General features: G+C 38.0%; 1 protein-coding gene across 4 annotated transcripts in view; it reads left to right on the top strand.

The window, feature by feature from the left end:
- LOC121863258 (solute carrier family 10 member 6-like) overlaps positions 1-19,705 on the top strand; it is a 47,757-nt gene extending 28,052 nt beyond the window's left edge. For 3 of the 4 annotated variants that reach the window (XM_042361805.1, XM_042361807.1, XM_042361804.1), the window contains 7 exons: positions 7,012-7,271; positions 11,898-12,104; positions 12,486-12,662; positions 12,948-13,170; positions 14,305-14,522; positions 15,267-15,416; positions 19,170-19,705. In XM_042361805.1, the coding sequence (XP_042217739.1) occupies positions 7,023-7,271; positions 11,898-12,104; positions 12,486-12,662; positions 12,948-13,170; positions 14,305-14,522; positions 15,267-15,416; positions 19,170-19,427 (1,482 nt within the window). In that variant the 5' untranslated portion in view covers positions 7,012-7,022 and the 3' untranslated portion in view covers positions 19,428-19,705. The remainder of the gene's footprint in view (positions 1-7,011; positions 7,272-11,897; positions 12,105-12,485; positions 12,663-12,947; positions 13,171-14,304; positions 14,523-15,266; positions 15,417-19,169) is intronic. The other variant, XM_042361806.1, reaches the window with a different exon arrangement.
- Positions 19,706-20,363: the final 658 nt, after the last annotated feature.

Below are 20,363 nucleotides of genomic sequence, written 5' to 3'. Positions count from 1 at the left end.
TCTAAAATTACTCCAAATGAAGATCATTTTAGTGATAAATTACGGTATTTATTCACTTCCTGCCTGTTTGAAGGTGTTAGTTGTCCAAGGTCGCATCATATGACAGTTGATCGTCGATTTAGAGGTTGGAATTATTTTGTTTTTGACACTTTTTTTTACGCGATTAGCCCACCGGGGCACAGGTCAATGACCCACATCAGGGCCTGGGGGCGAAATTATAATAATAATAATAATAATAATAATAATAATAATAATAATAATAATACAGGGTAATAATAATAATAAAATAATAAAAATATTAAATAGGTATAATAATAATAATATTGATAATAATAATAATGATAATAATAATAAAGGATCATAAATAAATACAAAAAAAAGATTAATAGTGAGAAACGATATCTGTATGTTGTGTTGTGTTGTTAATAGTAAGAGAAACAATTGAGTCCCAGCAATTGTGTGTAAATGAGACAGAAAGTCAGATAAGCAACCTGGGTCACAATTTTCGTGAAACCATATAACATAAGAACATAAGAATGGAGGAAACTGCAGCGGGCCTATTGGCCCATACCGGGCAGTCCCATTTACACCCAACCCCTATTGCTCATATATTGTAAGTATCCAACCTATGTTTGAAGCTATCCAGCGTATTCGAGTTAATGATGATATTTGGTAACTTGTTCCATTCATCCACTACTGTGTTAAAAAACCAGTGTTTACCTATTTCGCACCTAAATCTAAATTTGTCTAATTTAAAACCATTGTTACGTGTTCGCTCCTGGTTGGATAGTTTGAGTACCTTTGTAATGTCCCCTTTGTTTAGCCCTGACTTCCATTTACTGTATACACCTATCATGTCGCCCCTCGCTCTACGTCTCTCGAGGGAGGGAGTGCAAATTAAGATGCTTTAACCTGTCTCTATACTCAAGGTTCCTAATGCCCGGGATTAGTCTTGTCATTCTCCGCTGGATTCTTTCCAAGGATTCTATATCCATTCTGTAATACGGTGACCAGAACTGAACTGCGTAATCCAGGTGAGGTCTCACAAGCGCAAGATATAATCTTAAGATGACCTCGCTAGTCTTGTAACTAACACTCCTTTGTATGAACCCAAGTACTTTATTAACCTTGTTACGAGCAAAAACACATTGTTTACTTGGCTTAAGATTCCTACTTATCATTACTCCCAAATCTCTCTCGCAGTCGGATTTCTCTATGGCATCGTTAATCTGGTAACTGGTTTCCCCGTTTACATCTCCTATACTGAGTACTTTACATTTGTCCACATTGAATTTCATCTGCCATTTTTCAGACCATTCGAAAATTTTTTTTAGATCTTCCTGTAGTTTTGTGAAGTTCTCGTCAGATTTAATTACACGTCCTATTTTAGTGTCATCAGCAAATTTACTTATGTTGCTGTCTATGCCGATATCTATGTCGTTTATGTATATAATAAATAATAATGGTCCAAGTACTGAGCCTTGGGGAACTCCACTAGTGACGTTGCTCCAATGGGATTTAATGCCGTTAATGCTCACTCGCTGTTTCCTGTCCTGTAACCACACCCTAATCCATTTTAGAATATTACCTTTAATGCCATGTGCTTCTACCTTTCTTATTAGTCTTTCGTGGGGTACTCTGTTGAAGGCTTTGCTAAAGTCGAGATATACCACATCATAATTGTGCCCCTCGTCCACCGATTCGAAAACTGATGAAAAGAATGCGAATAGATTAGTTAGACATGAACGCCCGCTTGTGAAGCCATGCTGGGAATCATTGATCAATTTGTGCTTCTCTAGGTGGTTTTGAATAGAGTTTGAAATGATTTCTTCCAGTAATTTGCTTACAATTGATGTTAGACTGATTGGACGGTAGTTAGAGGATAGTGATCTATCCCCCTTCTTGAAAATCGGTATTACATTCGCTATCCTCCAGGATTCTGGTACTACACTTGTTTTTAAGGACATGTTAAACAACTTTGCTAAGTGCATACTAAGCTCTTCCTTACATTCCTTTAATACTCTGGCAAATATCTCATCGGGACCAGGTGACTTATTAGGCTTTAGTTTGTCTATTTGCTTACTAACATCGTTACTAGTCACCACTATCTCGCTTAATTTGTTTTCTTCACTATCTCTGAATAGAGTCGGTGCCTCGGGTATCATGTTTAAATTTTCAGTGTTGAAAAATGTTGAAAAATATTTATTCTGATTATTGCTCATTTCTCCATCGTTATCAGTTAGCTCCCTGGTATCTGATTGTATTGGTCCAATCTTTTCTCGTGTTTTAGTTTGATACATTTGATAGAATCCCTTGGGGTTTGTCTTCGCCTCCCTTGCTATCCTCAGCTCATTATTCCTCTTTGCTTTCCTTATCTCGGTCTTAACCCTACCGGCCAATACCTTATAATATTCCCGGAGGTAAATTTCGCCATGATTTATCCTCCTACCTATAGCCTTCCTTTGACCAATAATGTTCTTTAAATAATTATTTATCCATTTATGGTCATTATTGTTTGATCTGGGTTTTTTGTATGGTATGTTCTGCCTTTGTGCATTAAGTAACTCATTATTTAAATTGTCGTGGAACTCGGCAACCTCAGATCTCGTTATCAGGTCGGTTTCAACCGTCAGGTCCAAGTAGTTCACCCCCAAGCATGATACCCCTTCTCTCAACTCCCTCTTCAAACTATCAAAGCTTGCCCTTCTGAAATCTGGAACTTTTGTGGAATTTTCCTTATGGCTGCCCTGAAAATCTAACTGGAATCTAATTTCTTTGTGATCGCTGTTTGCAAGTTCGTTCCCTACCTCGACATTACTAATGAGGTTTTCTCTGTTCGACTGTACTAAATCGAGTATATTATTACCCCGGGTGGGTTCGGTTATATGTTGACTTAGGAAACAGCCCTGGATCGTTTCACAACACATTATGCTTCCAATATCTTCCCAGGCGGTAGTACCTCCCTGTTTGGTAGTTGCCTACTACCTGTATTTTTTTACATAATAAGTTGGATTTAGTTTGATGAACAATTAAATGTTGGGAGATTTTATATCGTACTTAGAAATATCCATGACGAAAATGGAAGGAAGATCATAATACAGGCCACTAGACAGGTGTACAGGTATCTCGTAATTGTTAATAATTATTACAAGGGAGCAGCACAGCTCACGTTGTTCCCATCTTACTCTTTGATTTTGAGATATACTAACAACTTTGCCAGGCAGTAGGTAGTAAGCAGCTACCAAACAGGGAGGTACTATCGCCTTGGAAGATATTGGAAGCATAATGTGTTGTCTAATGGTAGACCCTGCTGCCATATGGCATCACGAATATTGTGACCAAGTCCCAGGTTGCTGATCTGACTTTCTTCCTCATTTACACACAATTGCAGGGTCTCAATTGTTTTTCTTACTTGGCCAACACAACAAGTCAACATACATAATGTATATCGTTTCTCACTCTTGATTTATTTTTTCGTTATATTTATTTATGGTTATTTTTATTATTATTTTGTTTTTATTAATTTGCTATTAATTTTATTAATTGTGCCCGGGTGGGCTAATCCCCGTAAAAAAACTTACATACACACAAGACCAACCTCCCTACTTTAGTTTCTGTAACTTGTTTGTTCATCCAATATTTTCTCCGCTTGTAATGAAAGCATTTGCTAAATGTCGTACTGCCCAATGTCACCATACGTTGTAATCTATGTTTTCTCTTCAATTTGTATTTTTAGCTGCTAATTTCCCATCATGACCTAATGTTCTATGCGCACACACACACGGACCACAACAGTGCCGGATTTAGACCTGTGGAGGCCCATGGGCAGCCTCTTTGTGGAGGCCCCCCTCATTATAACTACCCAGGAGAGTGGGATGGCGAGTGAAGCGAGCCTAAACATCTGGGACCACAATAACAGTTACTTCCGTTCCCAAGAGACAGTGGAAAAGCCCCAGTAAGCGGTGAAAGTTGCCGTGGCTCCACCCCTTGGTTTCATGCCTTGGGGTGGAGCTGGCTATACTGACACCACCACCACTTTCTCTTCTCCGCAGTTCAAGTCTTTATATTATCGCTTGCGATACTTCGTTGTTTTTAGTCTTAGTTTTAAGAGGTATGAAACTTGCGATACTTCTTGTTTTTTAGTCTTAGGTTTCAGAGGTATGAAACAGGTAGGTGCCTTATGGAAAAAGAGGAGACAAAGGATTTCGTCCCCACACCTCTGCATTAGTACTCCATAAGTCTTGAAAAACAGTTTTTCGAATGAGTTTCATTTTTTATTTTTCAATTTCAATATTTATTCCTTGATAGAGGAAGCGGGATCCTAGTGCTGTCACTAGGTACCCCTGTACAATAACACCAGAAGCATCTGGCAAGTGACACAAGTATATATTAATATTATAAAGGTACTTACTAAAGCCTAAGGAAAGAAGTATATTCCTTCAACACATCATCAATATTTTTTACATAATATCTGGCCAGTATGGGGAGGATCATCATGTCTCAGTCAGGGGGTCGTAGAGTGGTTGTCCAGCAGGCGTCATGGAAGCGTTGTGTGGGTGGACATCTTAGGGGGTAGTGGACAAGGGTGCGGCTGTCGGGTCTTCTGCATAATGCACATCAATTTAGTTATCATTTCGTTTTTTCGATATTTTTAAGCTCAGTTCTGAGTTAAACAATATGGTTTCCAGTCTTTACCACTGGAGTTTTTACATTAAATTCTCGTTTGTTTTCTTTCAATCTTTGGTCTATCTTTTCTTCAATTTTCTATACCATTAAGACAAGTGTCACTGCTGTACTACAGTACTGGTGGTCGTTAACCCTCACTGAAGCACATAAAGAATATTTAGTAAATGTGTGACGGGTAGCAACAGAGTAACACTGAAAGAATAATTCAATGGGAAACAGCCATGGTTGTCCAGCGGTCCTCATTCTATGATACACAATAGTTTTTATCCACAAGCTACAGTCAGCACTGGGTAGTAATGTAGCGTAGTTTATTGCAACAACCAGTTAAGAGGACACAGTACATGACTTACTTGGGAAAAGTACGATGAACTTAGAAGAATGACAGTTTATTTAAAATACTTTTTGCAGATAATTTTAAGACTAGTCTACTCTTAGATCAGTAGAGCACTGGAGTACTGATTCACTACAAAGCTACTCCCCCTGTCTTCTGACACTGATTGGACCAGGTGTTGAATTAAGTAAGGGATCTGTTCTCGGGGCAGTGAAGTAACAATTGTTATCAACTGTGTGTGCGCAGTAGTGCCGTGTCATGAGCACTTCATTTGTAGTGAGAAGTGTCAAGACCTGACTGAATTACTCGGAATAGGCAAACTGTACTCCAGGATTTGTCAATAAATTTATTAAACTAAAAAAAAAATCCACTCTCACCTTCCCTTCCTCGCGATTCTCTTTGTTTTCCAAGTTAATGGCTATATAGAGAAAGACAGTACCCCTGTATTTAGATTGCTGCATATTTGCTAAAAATAATATACTGTAGTAAGTTAAAATCTAATATCGAACTGTAAATGGAAATTTAACATTAATACACACTAACTTAAGGTAATAAAAGCAAATAATATATCAACCAACTTTTGGAAAATCTTTATGTAACAGTACAGTAGCTCACTGTCCTAATCAACTGGCTGGTATGTTTGTTTATGACGTCACGTAGGGAGCTACGTGCAACCACTCGTGTGTCTGAACCCGCTTTGTTTGTTTTCGTGATGCATGATACTCAGCGAACACACAAGATTGCTTTGAGTCGATGGATTACTTTCTGTACTATACTACAGTTTACTTAGTCGCGCTGCTTATGCTGCGTGGCCGTGTGAATGTGTTTAGTACTGTATGTACGTATTAATAAATGCTGGCAAAAAGGTTGCTGAATAATAGGGATCCCTGTATTTCCCGTAGTTATGGTTTTAATGAACTTGTTTTTATGCCCAATTAAAAAAAAGACAGTAGATTGATCCAGGTCATGAGTGTATGATAAGATCCTACCTAAGGGGTGATCCTACTCACACCAACCATCGGTCACCTCCCTTGTCATTACCACCCAAATTATGGTGAAAGTTATATATATATATATATATATATATATATATATATATATATATATATATATATATATATATATATATATATATATATATATATATATATATATATATATTCATAGATATATATATATATATATATATATATATATATATATATATATATATATATATATATATATATATATACATATATATATATATATATATATATATATATATATATATATATATATATATAGATCATACAGTGATTTATATATATATATATATATATACATACAGTATATATATGCTTTCCTGAAGAAATAAGTACAAGTATGTACTGTATTGGCTTGAATCAGTTTTGGAGTCTCCCTTCTATTTTATATTTGTTTTACTGTATTTGAAAAGCAAGGTTGTAAATATTTTGTAGGATTTCAGACGTTATTACTGTTACAAAAATGCACAAGAAGCCATTATAGACACAGACTTTTTATTTTTATATAATATTGTCTGATTTTGATCAAAGAACATATGATGAATGCCAGTGTCAAGGCTCAAGTTGGTCTCAGTAATATATACACTTCAGTCGCTTGTAGTTATGTTACTGTGTTCAGGTTAGTTGGGTGTCTTCTTTAAGGGGGTTTCATGTTAATGTGGTCATACTTCAACTGAGTGGTATACTGTATAGTTAACCCTTAGGCCCCGGGTGACGTTCCAGAACATCTTACCAGTGCACTCTGGGTGACGTTCCAGAACGTCTGCATATTCCCGCCACTTTTTTATTTTTTTGGAAAAGTTGATTTTTCTCGATTTATCCGGGGGGGGGGGGGTGTACTGCCAGCACTTTAACCCGGGACTTAAGGGTTAATATGGTTTTATCTGAGTACTCCAAATTGTATGTAGCATTTTATGATGGTAGTTGTAGTGAATCATTAGTGTTAAAATGGTCATTTCCTTCCCTCAGCAGGCAACAAGATGTGTCCGCTTTACCCGGTGCACCTGGTGTTGATGTACGGGGCAGTGCTTGTGTGTGTGTGGGTGGCTGGTCTGGGAAGTGTTGTCACTGCTGCTGCTGAAGTTGCCACCCTCAAAGTCCGTCTCCAACTCAGCAACAATAATGACTCCACCAACAACATCCTCAGTGTAAAGGAAGGCGAGGTGAAGCAAGTTACTTTTTATATTGATGACCTTCCTCCTCAAGCTGTTGGCGATATACTAATAAAGGTATGTGCTGCATTTATATTACATATAATACTTTTTAATAATATATAATATTCAATTGCATCTCTTTGGTAGTGTATAATTTTTTATTCTTCCTGTGTTTAGTTGATTTTTTCCATTCATCTGCATTTGAAGTTTGTGTATTTCCTTATGATACAGATTGCCCTCATTTATACCAGGAGTTGTTTTCCAAGAAGGGGGAGATTGGTATAAGAGAAATCAGTACAGTACAGTACAGTGCAGTGGTCCCTCGGTTAACGAACACAATTCGTTCCACAGAGTCCTTCGTTAACCGAATCCATTATTTCAATGGGTTATTGGTTCCAGCTCACAGAAAAGTACATACAAAGTATAAACAAAATGCAGTAAAGTACACTTACTTTGAGGTGTTTATGAAGAATGTTGCTGGTTGATGATGATCATGGGAATTAGAAGTGGGGGTTGGAGGAGGAGAAGGGAGAAGAGAAGCATTTTTATGCTTCTTGGAAGGCGAGTCACCTTCCATAATAATGTCAGGAACCTCTGGACTGACAGACTCTCTAACATGAAAATCCTTTCTCCTTTTTGAAGAGGAACACTGGGGAGAAGCATCTTTCTCACGATGCCTTTTAGAGAAGAAGCTGTCAAGTGTTAGTTGTGTGGCATTTCTCCTCCTGATCATTAGCTGGTTCTTGAAGAAGGAGACCACTTTGTCCTCAACGGCACACAATATCAGTTCTGTTGTTTCCACATCAGGGTGCCTTGAAGCCAGTTTCCTAAACATCTCCCAGTAGTGAACAACATCTTTTAAGTCTGAAGGAAACATATGGTCATCACTTTCCTTTTCCTCCTCACCACTGTCTGTTTCTAACATCTCATCCATTTGTTTCAAATCTTCATGAGAAAGTTCCTGCTCATGAGACATCACAAGCTCTTCAACATCATCCTCCTCCACTTCGAGTCCCATTGACTGACCAATGGACACAATCTTCTTGTCCAACTCTGTTTCTTCCTCAAATCCCTCAAAATCATGGACTACTGTTGGCCACAGTGCTTTCCATGCAGAATTCAGGCATCGAGTAGAAACTTCTTGCCATGCCGACACGATCAATTTTACAGCCTCCAGGATGTTGTACTGCATCTTCCAGAACTGTGCCTGTGATAGATCAGGATCAGTGATAGTTGCCTGATGACACCTTCTGAACATCTAATTCATATACAGCTTCTTGAAGTTGCTGATTACATTTGGTCCATTGGCTGCATAATTGATGTAGTGTTGGGAGGCTAAAACAAAACTTTGACAAACTCAAATTGAGCCTCCAAAGTGCTGGCAAGTTCAGGGTCATGACCAGGGGCATTATCCAGAAGGAGAAGAGCCTTTAAAGGAAGTTTATTGGTGGTGAGGTAACTCTTCACAGTAGGGCAAAACACCTCAACTGCCCATTCATTAAAGAGCTGTCTCATTACCCATGCCTTACAGTTTGACTTCCAATAAACTCCAAGTTGTCCTCTTACCACCTTTTGTTGCTTGAACACCCTGGGGTTCTCAGAGTGGTATACGAGCATAGGCTTCAGTCGGAAATCCCCTGAAACATTGGCACCAAGCAATAAAGTGAGACGGTCCTTCATGGGTTTATGCCCCGGTAAAGCAGTGTCATCTCTTGTGATGAATGTCCTTTTGGGCATTTTCTTCCAGAACAGTCCGGTTTCATCCACATTCAAAACTTGCTGTGGAGGATAGTCCTCTTCATCCATCAGTTTCTTGAACTCTATTACAAATTTTTCAGCTCCTTCTTTATCCGCCCTGGCAGCTTCGCCATGCCTAGCAACACTGTAAATGGCAGTTCTTTTTTTAAACTCATCGAACCAGCCCTTGCTGGCCCTAAACTCTTCAAACACAGTTTCAGAAGAACTAGGTTGATCTTCCTTCAAATGTTCGTAAATTTCCCTGGCTCTTTCACAAATGAATTCAGTAGAAATGGAATCTCCTTTCATTTTTTTCTTTAGTGCAAATACAGTAGAAGTCCGAAAATCCGGACAGCTCGAGAATTGGGTCGGTCCGGATTCTCAGACAGTACTTTTAAAATTTAAATTTAAGGAGGAATAAAGAAGAGATGAACAGGTAAATTTTGATAGTCTATTCATTAGCAAATACTGAGACGAGGCTGTGAATTCGGAAATTTTATTCTTTGCCTTTTTTATATCGTAAATTGTAGACTTTCCGATGTCGTATGTTTGCATTAGATCGGTATTGCTCACACCACGTTCTAGTTTCTTAATTATTTCAAGTTTGCCACTCAATTTCAACGTGTTCTTCTTTCTCTTCACATAACGAAGTTTATCTACTTTAGGAGCCATTATTATGGGCTTGTAAATACGTATGCTATACTTATATGGTAAATGGAAAGAGTAGGACACAATATTACATACATTGTCACAGTTTGATTGCTCGTTTTAAAATGGCGACCACATGGTCGCTTGTTGTCGCTGTGCAGCTGTGGAGCTCACGCATGCACACACACACAAACACACGCGCGCACACCCAAAAGCCCGCTAAATTTAAAAAGTGAATTTTCAAAAAGTCAGGATTCTCAGGTGGTCTGGATTTTTGGCATCCGTATTTTTGGACTTCTACTGTACTAAGCAACCTCTCTGTTTCTGCAATTCATGATCTACCTTTAAACACTACCTTTGTCTTTCTGTGCAATAATTGTAGACACTGTTGATGCCGACATGCCATTTTCTTTACTCAGTACATTGGTTCTAATGCCTTCTTCATGTTTCTTGATAATTTCCTGCTTCACTTGAATTGAAATTGCCTTTTTAGATTTATTTGGACCCATGCTTGATGCAGTAATTTCACCCAAAAAAATTTAAGTTCACTAGCTGTAATTAAAGACTATTTTATTTAAATCAACACTGCACTGCACTATATATTATCAATATGTTAACTAAATTTCAGAATGACCAATAATTTTAATGTAAAAACGTAAAAATTGTATTCAAGAGAGCAACAAACACGATGTTTCCTCCACTGTAAACAAAGTTAAACAGAAGCTTTGGCAGGTGAGTCAAGCGGCTGATGGGCACACAAAAAACTAGTTCCCTGTACTGCATATATTATCAATATGTTAACTAAATTTTAAAATGACTAATAATTTTTATATAAACAATGCAAAAATATTAAAGAGCACAACCTTCTTGATATTTACTCCACTGGAAACGAATGTAAGCATAGAACCGATTACTGTATTGGCGGACTAGCCGATCAGCTGATTAGCTGATGTGCAGAACAAAACGCGTTTGTCGTAAGGATTTCGTTAATCAAAGTTTTGTTCATTAACCGAATTGAAGATCCTTATGGGAGCTAATTCATTAACAGAAATTTTTTTAATCAAACTGTTCGTTAACCGAGGGACCACTGTATAAGTAAAGATAGATTTACATAATAAAAGAGGAATTACATTTTTAGTCACAGCCAATAAAAGGGGGATTACATTTTTAGTCACAGGCCAAATTTCCCTTTTGAAGATTTTACACTACTGTACTGTATTTAGTTTTTTATGCATTACAGTAGTAATAGCAATTTCATAACTGAATACCTGTACAGCACTGTCCTGCAAGTTTTATTGAATGAACATAAGTAATTAATATATTGTAGTAGTCTCAAGAGAGACTGTCATTAGGTGAGTGTAGACAAGTACCCATCAGTAGCTTTGAGCAGTTTAGATAGGGACTGTAATATTCATTTTAAATCTGTACAGTGCATGTAATACATTTTAAGTGGCCATCAATCCCCAACCCTTCGGTTGAATTAAGGAAGTGGTGTTGGGTGGCATAGACATGACTCAAATATCAGGAGGCAGATAAATTTAGGTATGTTGGGTGACCCAGAGCATTTTTTAAGGTTAGTAAGGGTTGGCAGTACTGCTACACTCTACCTCTAAACAACAACAGGTCTTTATCTAAGTTTTTTTTTATTGGCTTACCAGTGGCCAACTAGGGTATGTTTGCTAAGACCCTTTAAGCTCATGGGTTTTGTCAGTACACAAGTAATGCCTTGTGTTCTTGTGGCACACAAGATGTTTTCCTTTGATGATTCATGCACAGGAAAGATGAAGATCTCTTTGTACAGTCACCTTTGTGCAAACCTGAGCTCAGTGCAGCATCAACAAAATCTGGGTGGTAAAAGTATATCACATACAGTACAGTACGATGACGCTTGTTCCCGTGAAACTGCAATAATTGAGGGCAACTTGTATCTTGCTGTCTGGTGGAGATCTATGTACCTGTGAGGTTGGGTGACCTTGGAGGATGTTTCCCTAAGTACATCATTCTCATTCCATGATAGCTATCCACACAGGGTCCAATCATATCATTAACATCACATTATTTTGTTTTTTTGTTGTTTCTTCAAAATATGTACTGTATTCTCCTTAATTCTTTAATTCATAGATTAATTAAAAAAAAAGTGTGTAGCTTCATTTTACTGTCCTCAAAGAATTACTGCACAGTACTTGAAGTATGTTAAGAATTAGGTACAGTATTGCTCTATTTACAGTACTTTACCTGTATTAATATTATATTACTGTATACAGTAATTAAAAAATAAGGTACAGTATAGTAATTGTTAATTTTTTTTTTATTTAGGATGAGAGTGATGACAAGTTAAACCACCTCAAGATAGCACCTAACAAAATTCCTCTCAGTCCTGCACTCACTGAGAACATGGAAAATGGCTCAGTTGAAGGATCATTTAACATCACCGGCAATTTCCTTGGATTTACCAAGATCAAGTTGGTGCTTAGTGATGGGAAAGATGATGAACTTCTTGTCAGTAAACCAGTGGATGTCTCGGTGAGTTTTTTAGAAGGATATTGTACATGTACCACAGGAAATTTTACATCTTAACTTTTTGCCATCTTTCATGTAATTTCATCAACATTTCCTTCATTGCTGGCATATGTACAGTAATCCAAAAAAAAAGTTCATGAATTCATAACACATTAAATCATTTTCTCCAGAACATCATTTTATGGCTATTTTTTAGCCTGTTTAAGTCTGGAAAATGGTTGTAAAATTATAACTCTTGCTATCTGTTGTTGACCTTTTATTAGGAAGCATAAATATTTTTAGTTTTCTCTTGTAAATGTTACAAATATTGTACTGTATAGTATTGTATTAAGAATAGAAATGTTTCACATCCTCATATTAATATGAATTGTGTAATGTTTTTAGGTGCAGCGAGGACAGCGAGTGATGGACAAGATCTTCATCCATGTGGTGATTGCAATGGTGATTGTGGCCTATATCAACATGGGCTGTGCCATAGACCTTAAAGTGATCAAGCAGACGTTATGCCGACCAGTAGCTCCTGCCATTGGCCTCTTCTCTCAGTATTTGTTTATGCCTCTTGTGAGTTACTTACTTGTATTGCATTGATGAATAGGTCTTGCTTCAGCAGTGCTTTTGTATATTGTTTTTTTTCAATTAGGTCAGGACACAATCATTAATGATCCTGTCAACAGGACTCTTAACTTCGATATCATGATTCATTACAATTATTTTCCCTTATATAGTATGTTCAGTGTGAAAGGGCTTTACTGTAATTGTCTGAATGGAACTGTAACTATAAAAAGGGAATTATCTTCAATATTAATTATATTCAGTGAACTATATATGTTATCTTTTCACTTTCAGATCTCATACGCCATTGGTTATGGGCTCTTCTATGATACCCCAGCAATGTGGCTTGGGCTGTTTTTGACAGGCTGCTCCCCAGGTGGTGGTGGATCTAACATGTGGACCTACTTGTTAGGGGGCTCCCTTGACCTTTCTGTCACTATGACTTTCATATCAACTGTTGGTGCTTTTGCGGCACTCCCACTCTGGGTGTATGCACTTGCCAGCACAATCTTCAAAGGTACAGTAAAGATGTTATAACTTTGTGAATGCACTTAACAGTGTACAGAGATGCAGCTAAGAAACACCAGAGTTTGAGAGATGAAGGAGAAAGGAAAGCATGAATGTGGGGTTTTGTCCTGTAAATAAAGGTGCAAAGAGTAGTCTTACTCTAAAATAGTGAAATTTAAATGGTTTTTAAATGTAATGATGGGATACACAGGTAATCAAGATGTTAGTGAAATAAAGTATAAAATAGTAAAAATTTGCACTTTCACAAGTATATGGCATAGAATAAATGCATCAGAAAGTAAATCCAGAGAGAGAGTAATTCGTAGTCACTACAGGAGGCCCCCTAAGTTCACAGATTTTTACTTCGCGGTTCTCGGTTATTCGCGGATGACACCCTGGATGTACCCAAGAATGTCTGTGGGTAGTTTTAAAGTCGCCAGCATTTTTGCGTTTGGGACAGGAAGCCATTCATTCTAGAGACAGTAATTTCCTTTACCTGTATTGTAAATATATGTGTGTGTGTGTGTGTAGACACACACACACACACACACACACAAAACACATACAAATAAATAATAATTGGAAAATTCTCTCACAAATAACCAGAAACAAATTTATTAAAAATTTGTCAGTCTACCCTCAAGTCCGTACTCTATTACAGTACTTTCTTAATAGAGCACGGACTTGAGGGTAAATTGTCACATTTTTTTTAAATTTGTGTCTGATTATTTGCGAGAGGATTTTCCAATTAGAGTATTATTTATTTGTATGTGTTTTGTGTGTACTGTATGTGTATGTGTCTATACACACACACACACACACACACACACACACACACGCACACATATACAATACAATACTACAGGTAAAAGAAATAATTGTCCTAAGGGCAAACACATAAAGGAAATATACATTGCTTTGTACATAAGTAAAAATGTAACACACACACACCGCAAATGTTATTCTCGGATTTGTTGATTCGCGGCCATTTTTTTGAGAACCTAATCCCAGCAAATTTGGGGGCTGTACTCCCATCTCATACATTTTCACTGTACAAGGAATATGAAGGATCTGTTCTTTAAGGCATAATGTCTGAGGCCACAATATTTATACAAACATGATAAGAATTATTAATATCTTTCAGAGGGACACTTCTCACAACTTCCCTACAAGAATATTGCCATGCTAGTAGTTGGTCTTGTCCTGCCATTGTCTATTGGTCTGTTGATCCAGTGGAAGTCTCAGAAAGTTGCTGTAGTTTTGAAGCGTCTCTTGAAACCTGTCTCTATCATCTTCATCATCGTCATGATGACTTTTGGAGTGTACGCCAATTTCTACATTTTTTCCTTCTTTGATTGGAAGGTGAGTTACTTACACTGGATTGTGATGAATGATGTTTTCATTGTTTCTTGAAGTTTAGTGAAAGATATTGTACAGTGTGTGTTAAATTAAAATAGATAAACTATAATTGTTTTTGTGAGACTGAGTGTAACTGTTCCATGTCATTAGGATTGTAAGAGATGGTGGAAAATACTGAAACTTGATAGTATTGCATTTACCCTGCAAGTACAGTATGTAAGTGGTTCTGGGTTTGTTCCCTAGACAGGGTAAAGGACTAGGTTATTAAATTGTACATTATTCCTTTCTCCTGCTGCTGTTTCTCTTAAGGCTCAGTTGTTGAAATATTATGTCAAACTGTAAGCTCAAGGCTGGTAAATGTACAGGTGAATATTTTCTTACCTGAGTAGCCCAATAAAGAAAAGGGTCAATTTAATTATGAAACCAAACTTGAAAAATTATACTTATCCCACCATTTTTTTAAGGTACGTACTACATTTAAATGGATATTTGCAACATAACATGTAGTCTGAACTGTTGGGCATAAAGAATTGCTGTTAACTCAAAGTCTTGGTCTGGTTATGATTGGTAATTTATTTCAGTACCTGCTTTAGATGGTAAGGTTTAGATTGCTAATACAGGTACAGTACTGTATAGTTGAGACCAAGACAAGGTGATGCAAAAAAAAAAAAAATACAATTTAGATGAGACTACCTTGTTTAGACAAATGTTACCCCTCAGTAACAAAGCCATTTTTTTTTTTTGCAGGTTGCAGTTGCAGGTCTGTTGCTCCCATGGCTTGGGTTTGTCTTTGGTGCTGTAACCTCCCTGATCTGTCGTCGTAGTTGGGAGGAGTTAATTGCCATCAGTATTGAGACTGGCGTTCAGAATACTGGGTTGTCTATTGGCATTCTTAAGGTAAGGATAGCAATTATACTTATTATGTATTTGGAAGAGAGATTAATTAGAAATTTACTAAATATTATAGAAGTTCATTTTAGGCCAGAAGTGTTAATGAAGTTTCAACTTTCAAATACTGTATGAGAAGAAATCATAGAAGCTTTGCATATACTGTACTGCACTGTGATGGAAGTGAAGTTGCTTATTCACCCAAGAGGAGACTGAAGGTTTTCTTACTTTTGACTTTGTAAGACTTTTGATAAATTGTGCATTTTGCACAGAACTTAACTGTAATACAGTCTCTCTTCGACTTACGATGGGGTTCCTTCCTGACGACCAGGTCGTAAGTCGAAAAGGCGAAAATAATAGATAGAAAGTCTAAAATGAAATACAATACAGTAAAAGTAATCGATAATGAAAAATGAATAAATTGTTACTGTGCACTTACCTTTAATGTAGTCAGCTGAATGCACACGGGGTCTCAATAATTTTTTAATTAAGTATGGAGACTACATTAATTGGATGAAGCAAAGGAGGAGACAGGGCTGGGTGGGTCATCAAGTTTGATTTCTTCAGACAGGCTGACATACTTGCTTGTTAAAGGTATTGGATCATCTTTAGGGAGTGAAGAGGCAGCAGTGGCAGGGCGTGAGGAGACAGCAGTGGGGGGTATTCTTAAAACTATATGTCCAATTTAGACTGCACAGTTTGCCTTTTCTTTTCATTGTAAATCTCCCGGTAGCAAGCAAGTGCATCTTGGATCAGTCTGTCAACTTTTCCAAAATGCTCAACATTTTGATCCATTTCTTCAAACATTTGCATCCCCTTTTTAAGAGTAGCAAATGCCTCTGCCCAGTGCTGGATTTAGTCCTGTGGAGGCCCCCTCATTATAACTACCCAAGAGGGTGGGGTGGCGAGTGAAGCGAGCCTAAATATATGGGAGTTCCGGGGGGCGCTGTAAGCCCCTCGGGAAAATTTTGAAGCCATATGCAGTTATATTGAGGAAATTAGAACATTGAGAAATTTTTAATTAACTGTATATTTATTGATAGTGTACAAATTCCCAACACACACACACACAAAAGTGAGACATGAACTGGAGTCATTCATGTGGTTTCAACTCGACCAGCCCTGATATGTGGAGGCCCCTGGGCAGCTGCCCACTTTGCCCACTCCTGAATCCGGCCCTGCTCTGCCTCTGCCATTTGTTTCACTGAAAACTTTTTGGGGGGGTGCAGGTTCTTCTTTTACATTTTGTCCCTCTTCTTCCTCTGCAAATTTCTATGCCTCCAGTTCAGTAAGATCCTCATTACTTAGCTCTTCTGCTACACTTTCCACCAACTGCTCAACATCTTCATTATCAATTTCTAACTCCAGATGTTTACCCATCTGCACTATCTTGTTACTTATCTCAGAAATTGCTTCATCTTCATTAAATCTTTTGAAACTGTTCACATATCATTTTAGGACCTTCTTCCATATTCCATTTATGCACTGACCTGTAACCTCATCCCATGCTGCAGCTAAGTTCTTTGTACATTGTAAAAGTTGTAATCCTTCCAAAACTCTCTGAGCATTTTCGCACCTTCTGTAGCAGCAACAGCCTGAGTGAAGGTCGTACGTAAATAATACGCTTTAAAAGCAGCAATAGCACCTTGATCCATGGATTGGATGATAGAGGTAGTGTTAGGTGGAAGGTAGACTACCTTAACATCAGGGTGCAGGTCGTCCAGGTGTGGTGGATGTCCCGGAGCATTATCTAAAATTAATAAAATCTTGAAGGCAACCCCTTGTTGCAGACAATACTCCTTGGCTCGTGGAATGAAACAACTCAAGATCCAATCCTCAAACAGTGCTAGGGTCATCCATGCTTTCTTATGACTGCGATACAACACTAGCAGTGTGTGCTTGCTGACATGTTTAAAAGCCCTTGGGTTCTCTGAATGATGGATCATGAAGGGCTTTATCTTGAAACCAGCTACATTCCCCCCCAACAGAAGTATATTTCGGTCCTTGAATGCCTTGAATCCTGGCATTGTTTTCGCCTCTGTGGATGTATGTCCGTTCAGGCATGCGCTTCCAGAATAAGCTAGTTTCATCCTCATTAAATATTTGCTCAGGCAATTAATTTCCCTCCACTATGACACGATCTAGCTCCTCCTTAAAAGCTTCAGCAGCACCCACATCAGCACTTGCTGCCTCTCCAGTCACCTTTACACTATGCAAACTGTAAAGTTTCTTAAACCCTTGGAACCACCCATGACTTGCTGTGCACTCATCTCCTGCCTGCTTTTTCGGGCTTTCGAAAAGGCTTCTTGCCTTAGCCTGTATGGTTACAAGGCATAAGGGTACACTCTTTTGCAGCTGATCTTCCATCCACGTCACAAGTAATTTTTCCATCTCATGAAGAGGACCTTGTCTTTTTTTCGTTATTATTGTTCCCTTTATAGGTGCTGATCCTTTCACTACCTCACGAATACGTTCCTTGTCCTTCAAAATTGTTGATATCGTTGAGTCAGAGAAGCCTACACATTTCATCTCAAAAGTAATTGACTGTCTCTTTTTCTTCTCAGCACCATGAGAACTCTCACTTTTACGCTTGCCAGCCATTTTAAAGGGAATTACAAATAAAAATTTTGTCAGTACACAGCGCGATCACTAACATCAACGACAGCCAAACACCAACTGAGCGGGATACGACTTGGATACTGTACACCACGAGGCGGCCCAGCCCAAGCTATCGTACGGCGTCACATTACGACCAAATGTCGGGACTCAAAAATACGTATTGTGAAAAAAAAATTATACGACCATGGCCGTCGTATGTCCGGGTTGTCGTAAGTCGAGGAAAGACTGTATACCATCTTCATCAGCATAACAGTATGTGGAACTCAAAGTGTATGGATTTACATTCTGACGATTTTACTGTACGGTACTACATACTGTAAGACCCTCTGGCTTATAGGAGGTCATGTAGGGTGTCAGTTTCCGTGTGTTTGTTGTCGCATCCACTGCTCTGTGTTCTGTTCATGTTTAGTGCTTTCCTTGTTTATTATTATAGTATCTAAAGCCAATAAAGACAAAATAAAATCACTGAGAAAAGTAATGAGGCTCAGAACTGTACCAGTTGAAGAAAAACTGTTGATATGTGACAATTAATGCTGAGGTATCCATGAACTTTATCTGTGCAGAGTTTGAGCTGAAGCAAGGTACTTATATGACATCAGCTAGATTTAAGTGCATACTAAAGACAAGTGTAACTGAATATAAAGTGTAATTCAATATAAATGTTAATAAACATACTGTAAGTGTAAGTAGCCCCCACCATCCTCCACCTCAAGAATTCATCTGCTACAACAAAATTAAATGCAATGTAAATGTATATTGTTCTCATTAATTTTGTTAGTGGAATGGATTTTTCAGCAAAATGATGTTCGAAAGCACCTGGGGAGGTTACACTTCAGTCAATTTCTAGATTTATCAAATCAGACACAGCCTTGAGCACCCCATATAGTCCATCTTAAAGAGATCTTACAATACTATGTAATATTTTAATAGATATTACAGCAGTGAACGAAGCATGGATGTACGTATATGAGAATGGCATTGTACAGTATTATCAGTAATGAAAGATAACTTCTCATTGAGCACCCCACTTTAGTTAATGAAATTTGTGACTTTGCTGTACATACAGTACAGTTTAGTTGAATTAATTTTGGTGGAAGTAACAGTTATAACAAGAGTCTTATTACTACCCCTTCCTTTCACCAGGTGGCCCTGCAAGAGTTTGCTCCACTAGGGGATGTGACAATGGTGATTCCTATTGCAGTGGCGACCATGACACCAATACCGCTCACCATTGCTTATATCATCAAGCGTATCAGAGAATATCGTAAGCAATCCTTCTCAAAAGATGTTGAGTTTCCTTTTGATGATGAAGAGGCTAGGAATGGTCATCTGTCTTCCTCCAATTCTGCAACACCACTCCACAAGGATGCTAATGGCAATTCCAAGATGGTAGTGGCTTAGAAGGAAAATGCTCCTTTGTGTTGATACTGTAAGTGCAGAATTACACACTTCAAGATCAACTGCTTGGATTCTATTATTACAGATGAATTTTATGCAGAGAATTGTTGAGAGAATATGATTATAATTTATTATTGTACTTAAAATTTTTGTATAATATGGCCCTGTTTGGAAACACTGTAGATCAGGATAAAGTTAAAGATTTTTACTGTACCTGTGTACCTGTCATGATTATCTGGATTAAGCAGAAATGTGAGGTTTGTATTAAACATTCTAAAGTGCACAGGATTTTGTAACTATAGATTGGTGTCCCTATATATTGTTTCATGCATTAGTAGCTTATACTACAGACAGGCAAGGGGCAACCTAATTGAGGTGTATAAGCATCTCAAGGGGCACTACTCAGTCGAGTGTCCTTACTTGGAGTTGGGCGGATACTCGCCCCACAAGGGGTCACAGCTCAAGATTGAAGAAGCCACAAGTCCAGAAAACTTGAGGGCAAACTTTTTCGGAGTGAGAGTTGTGAACTCTTGGAACAATCTGCCAGAAAGTGTTGTGACGGCACCGAGTGTGAGTTCTTTCAAGACCAGACTTGACCAACACTGCAGCAGGTTCAGGTATATTCAGGAGCTGGTGCATGCCCAGTACTTGCCAAGTGTCTAACAGAGAGCCAGTACATGCCGAGTACTTGCCAACAGTGCATAACAGAGACGTGACCAATCGTCCAAGCAGCTAACGAGACGATCAGTGGTGAAAAGGATAAAAGTAAAAAAGTAAAACTAATTATGACTGTAATTACATTGCAAATGCAGTCATTTCCATAACTAGTCTTCACTAATTCCTCTGCTTCATTTATCTAAAATCGAATATTTTGAAAGGTAGACTATTACGCCCATATTATTAAACAACATCTTCCCTTGAAGAGGGTCGTTGTATTTC

The sequence above is a fragment of the Homarus americanus genome, unplaced genomic scaffold (genome assembly GCF_018991925.1).
Source record: "Homarus americanus isolate GMGI-L3 unplaced genomic scaffold, GMGI_Hamer_2.0 scaffold46197, whole genome shotgun sequence".
In the NCBI taxonomy this organism is placed as follows: domain Eukaryota; kingdom Metazoa; phylum Arthropoda; class Malacostraca; order Decapoda; family Nephropidae; genus Homarus; species Homarus americanus.
This window is presented reverse-complemented; position numbering and strand designations above follow the sequence as displayed.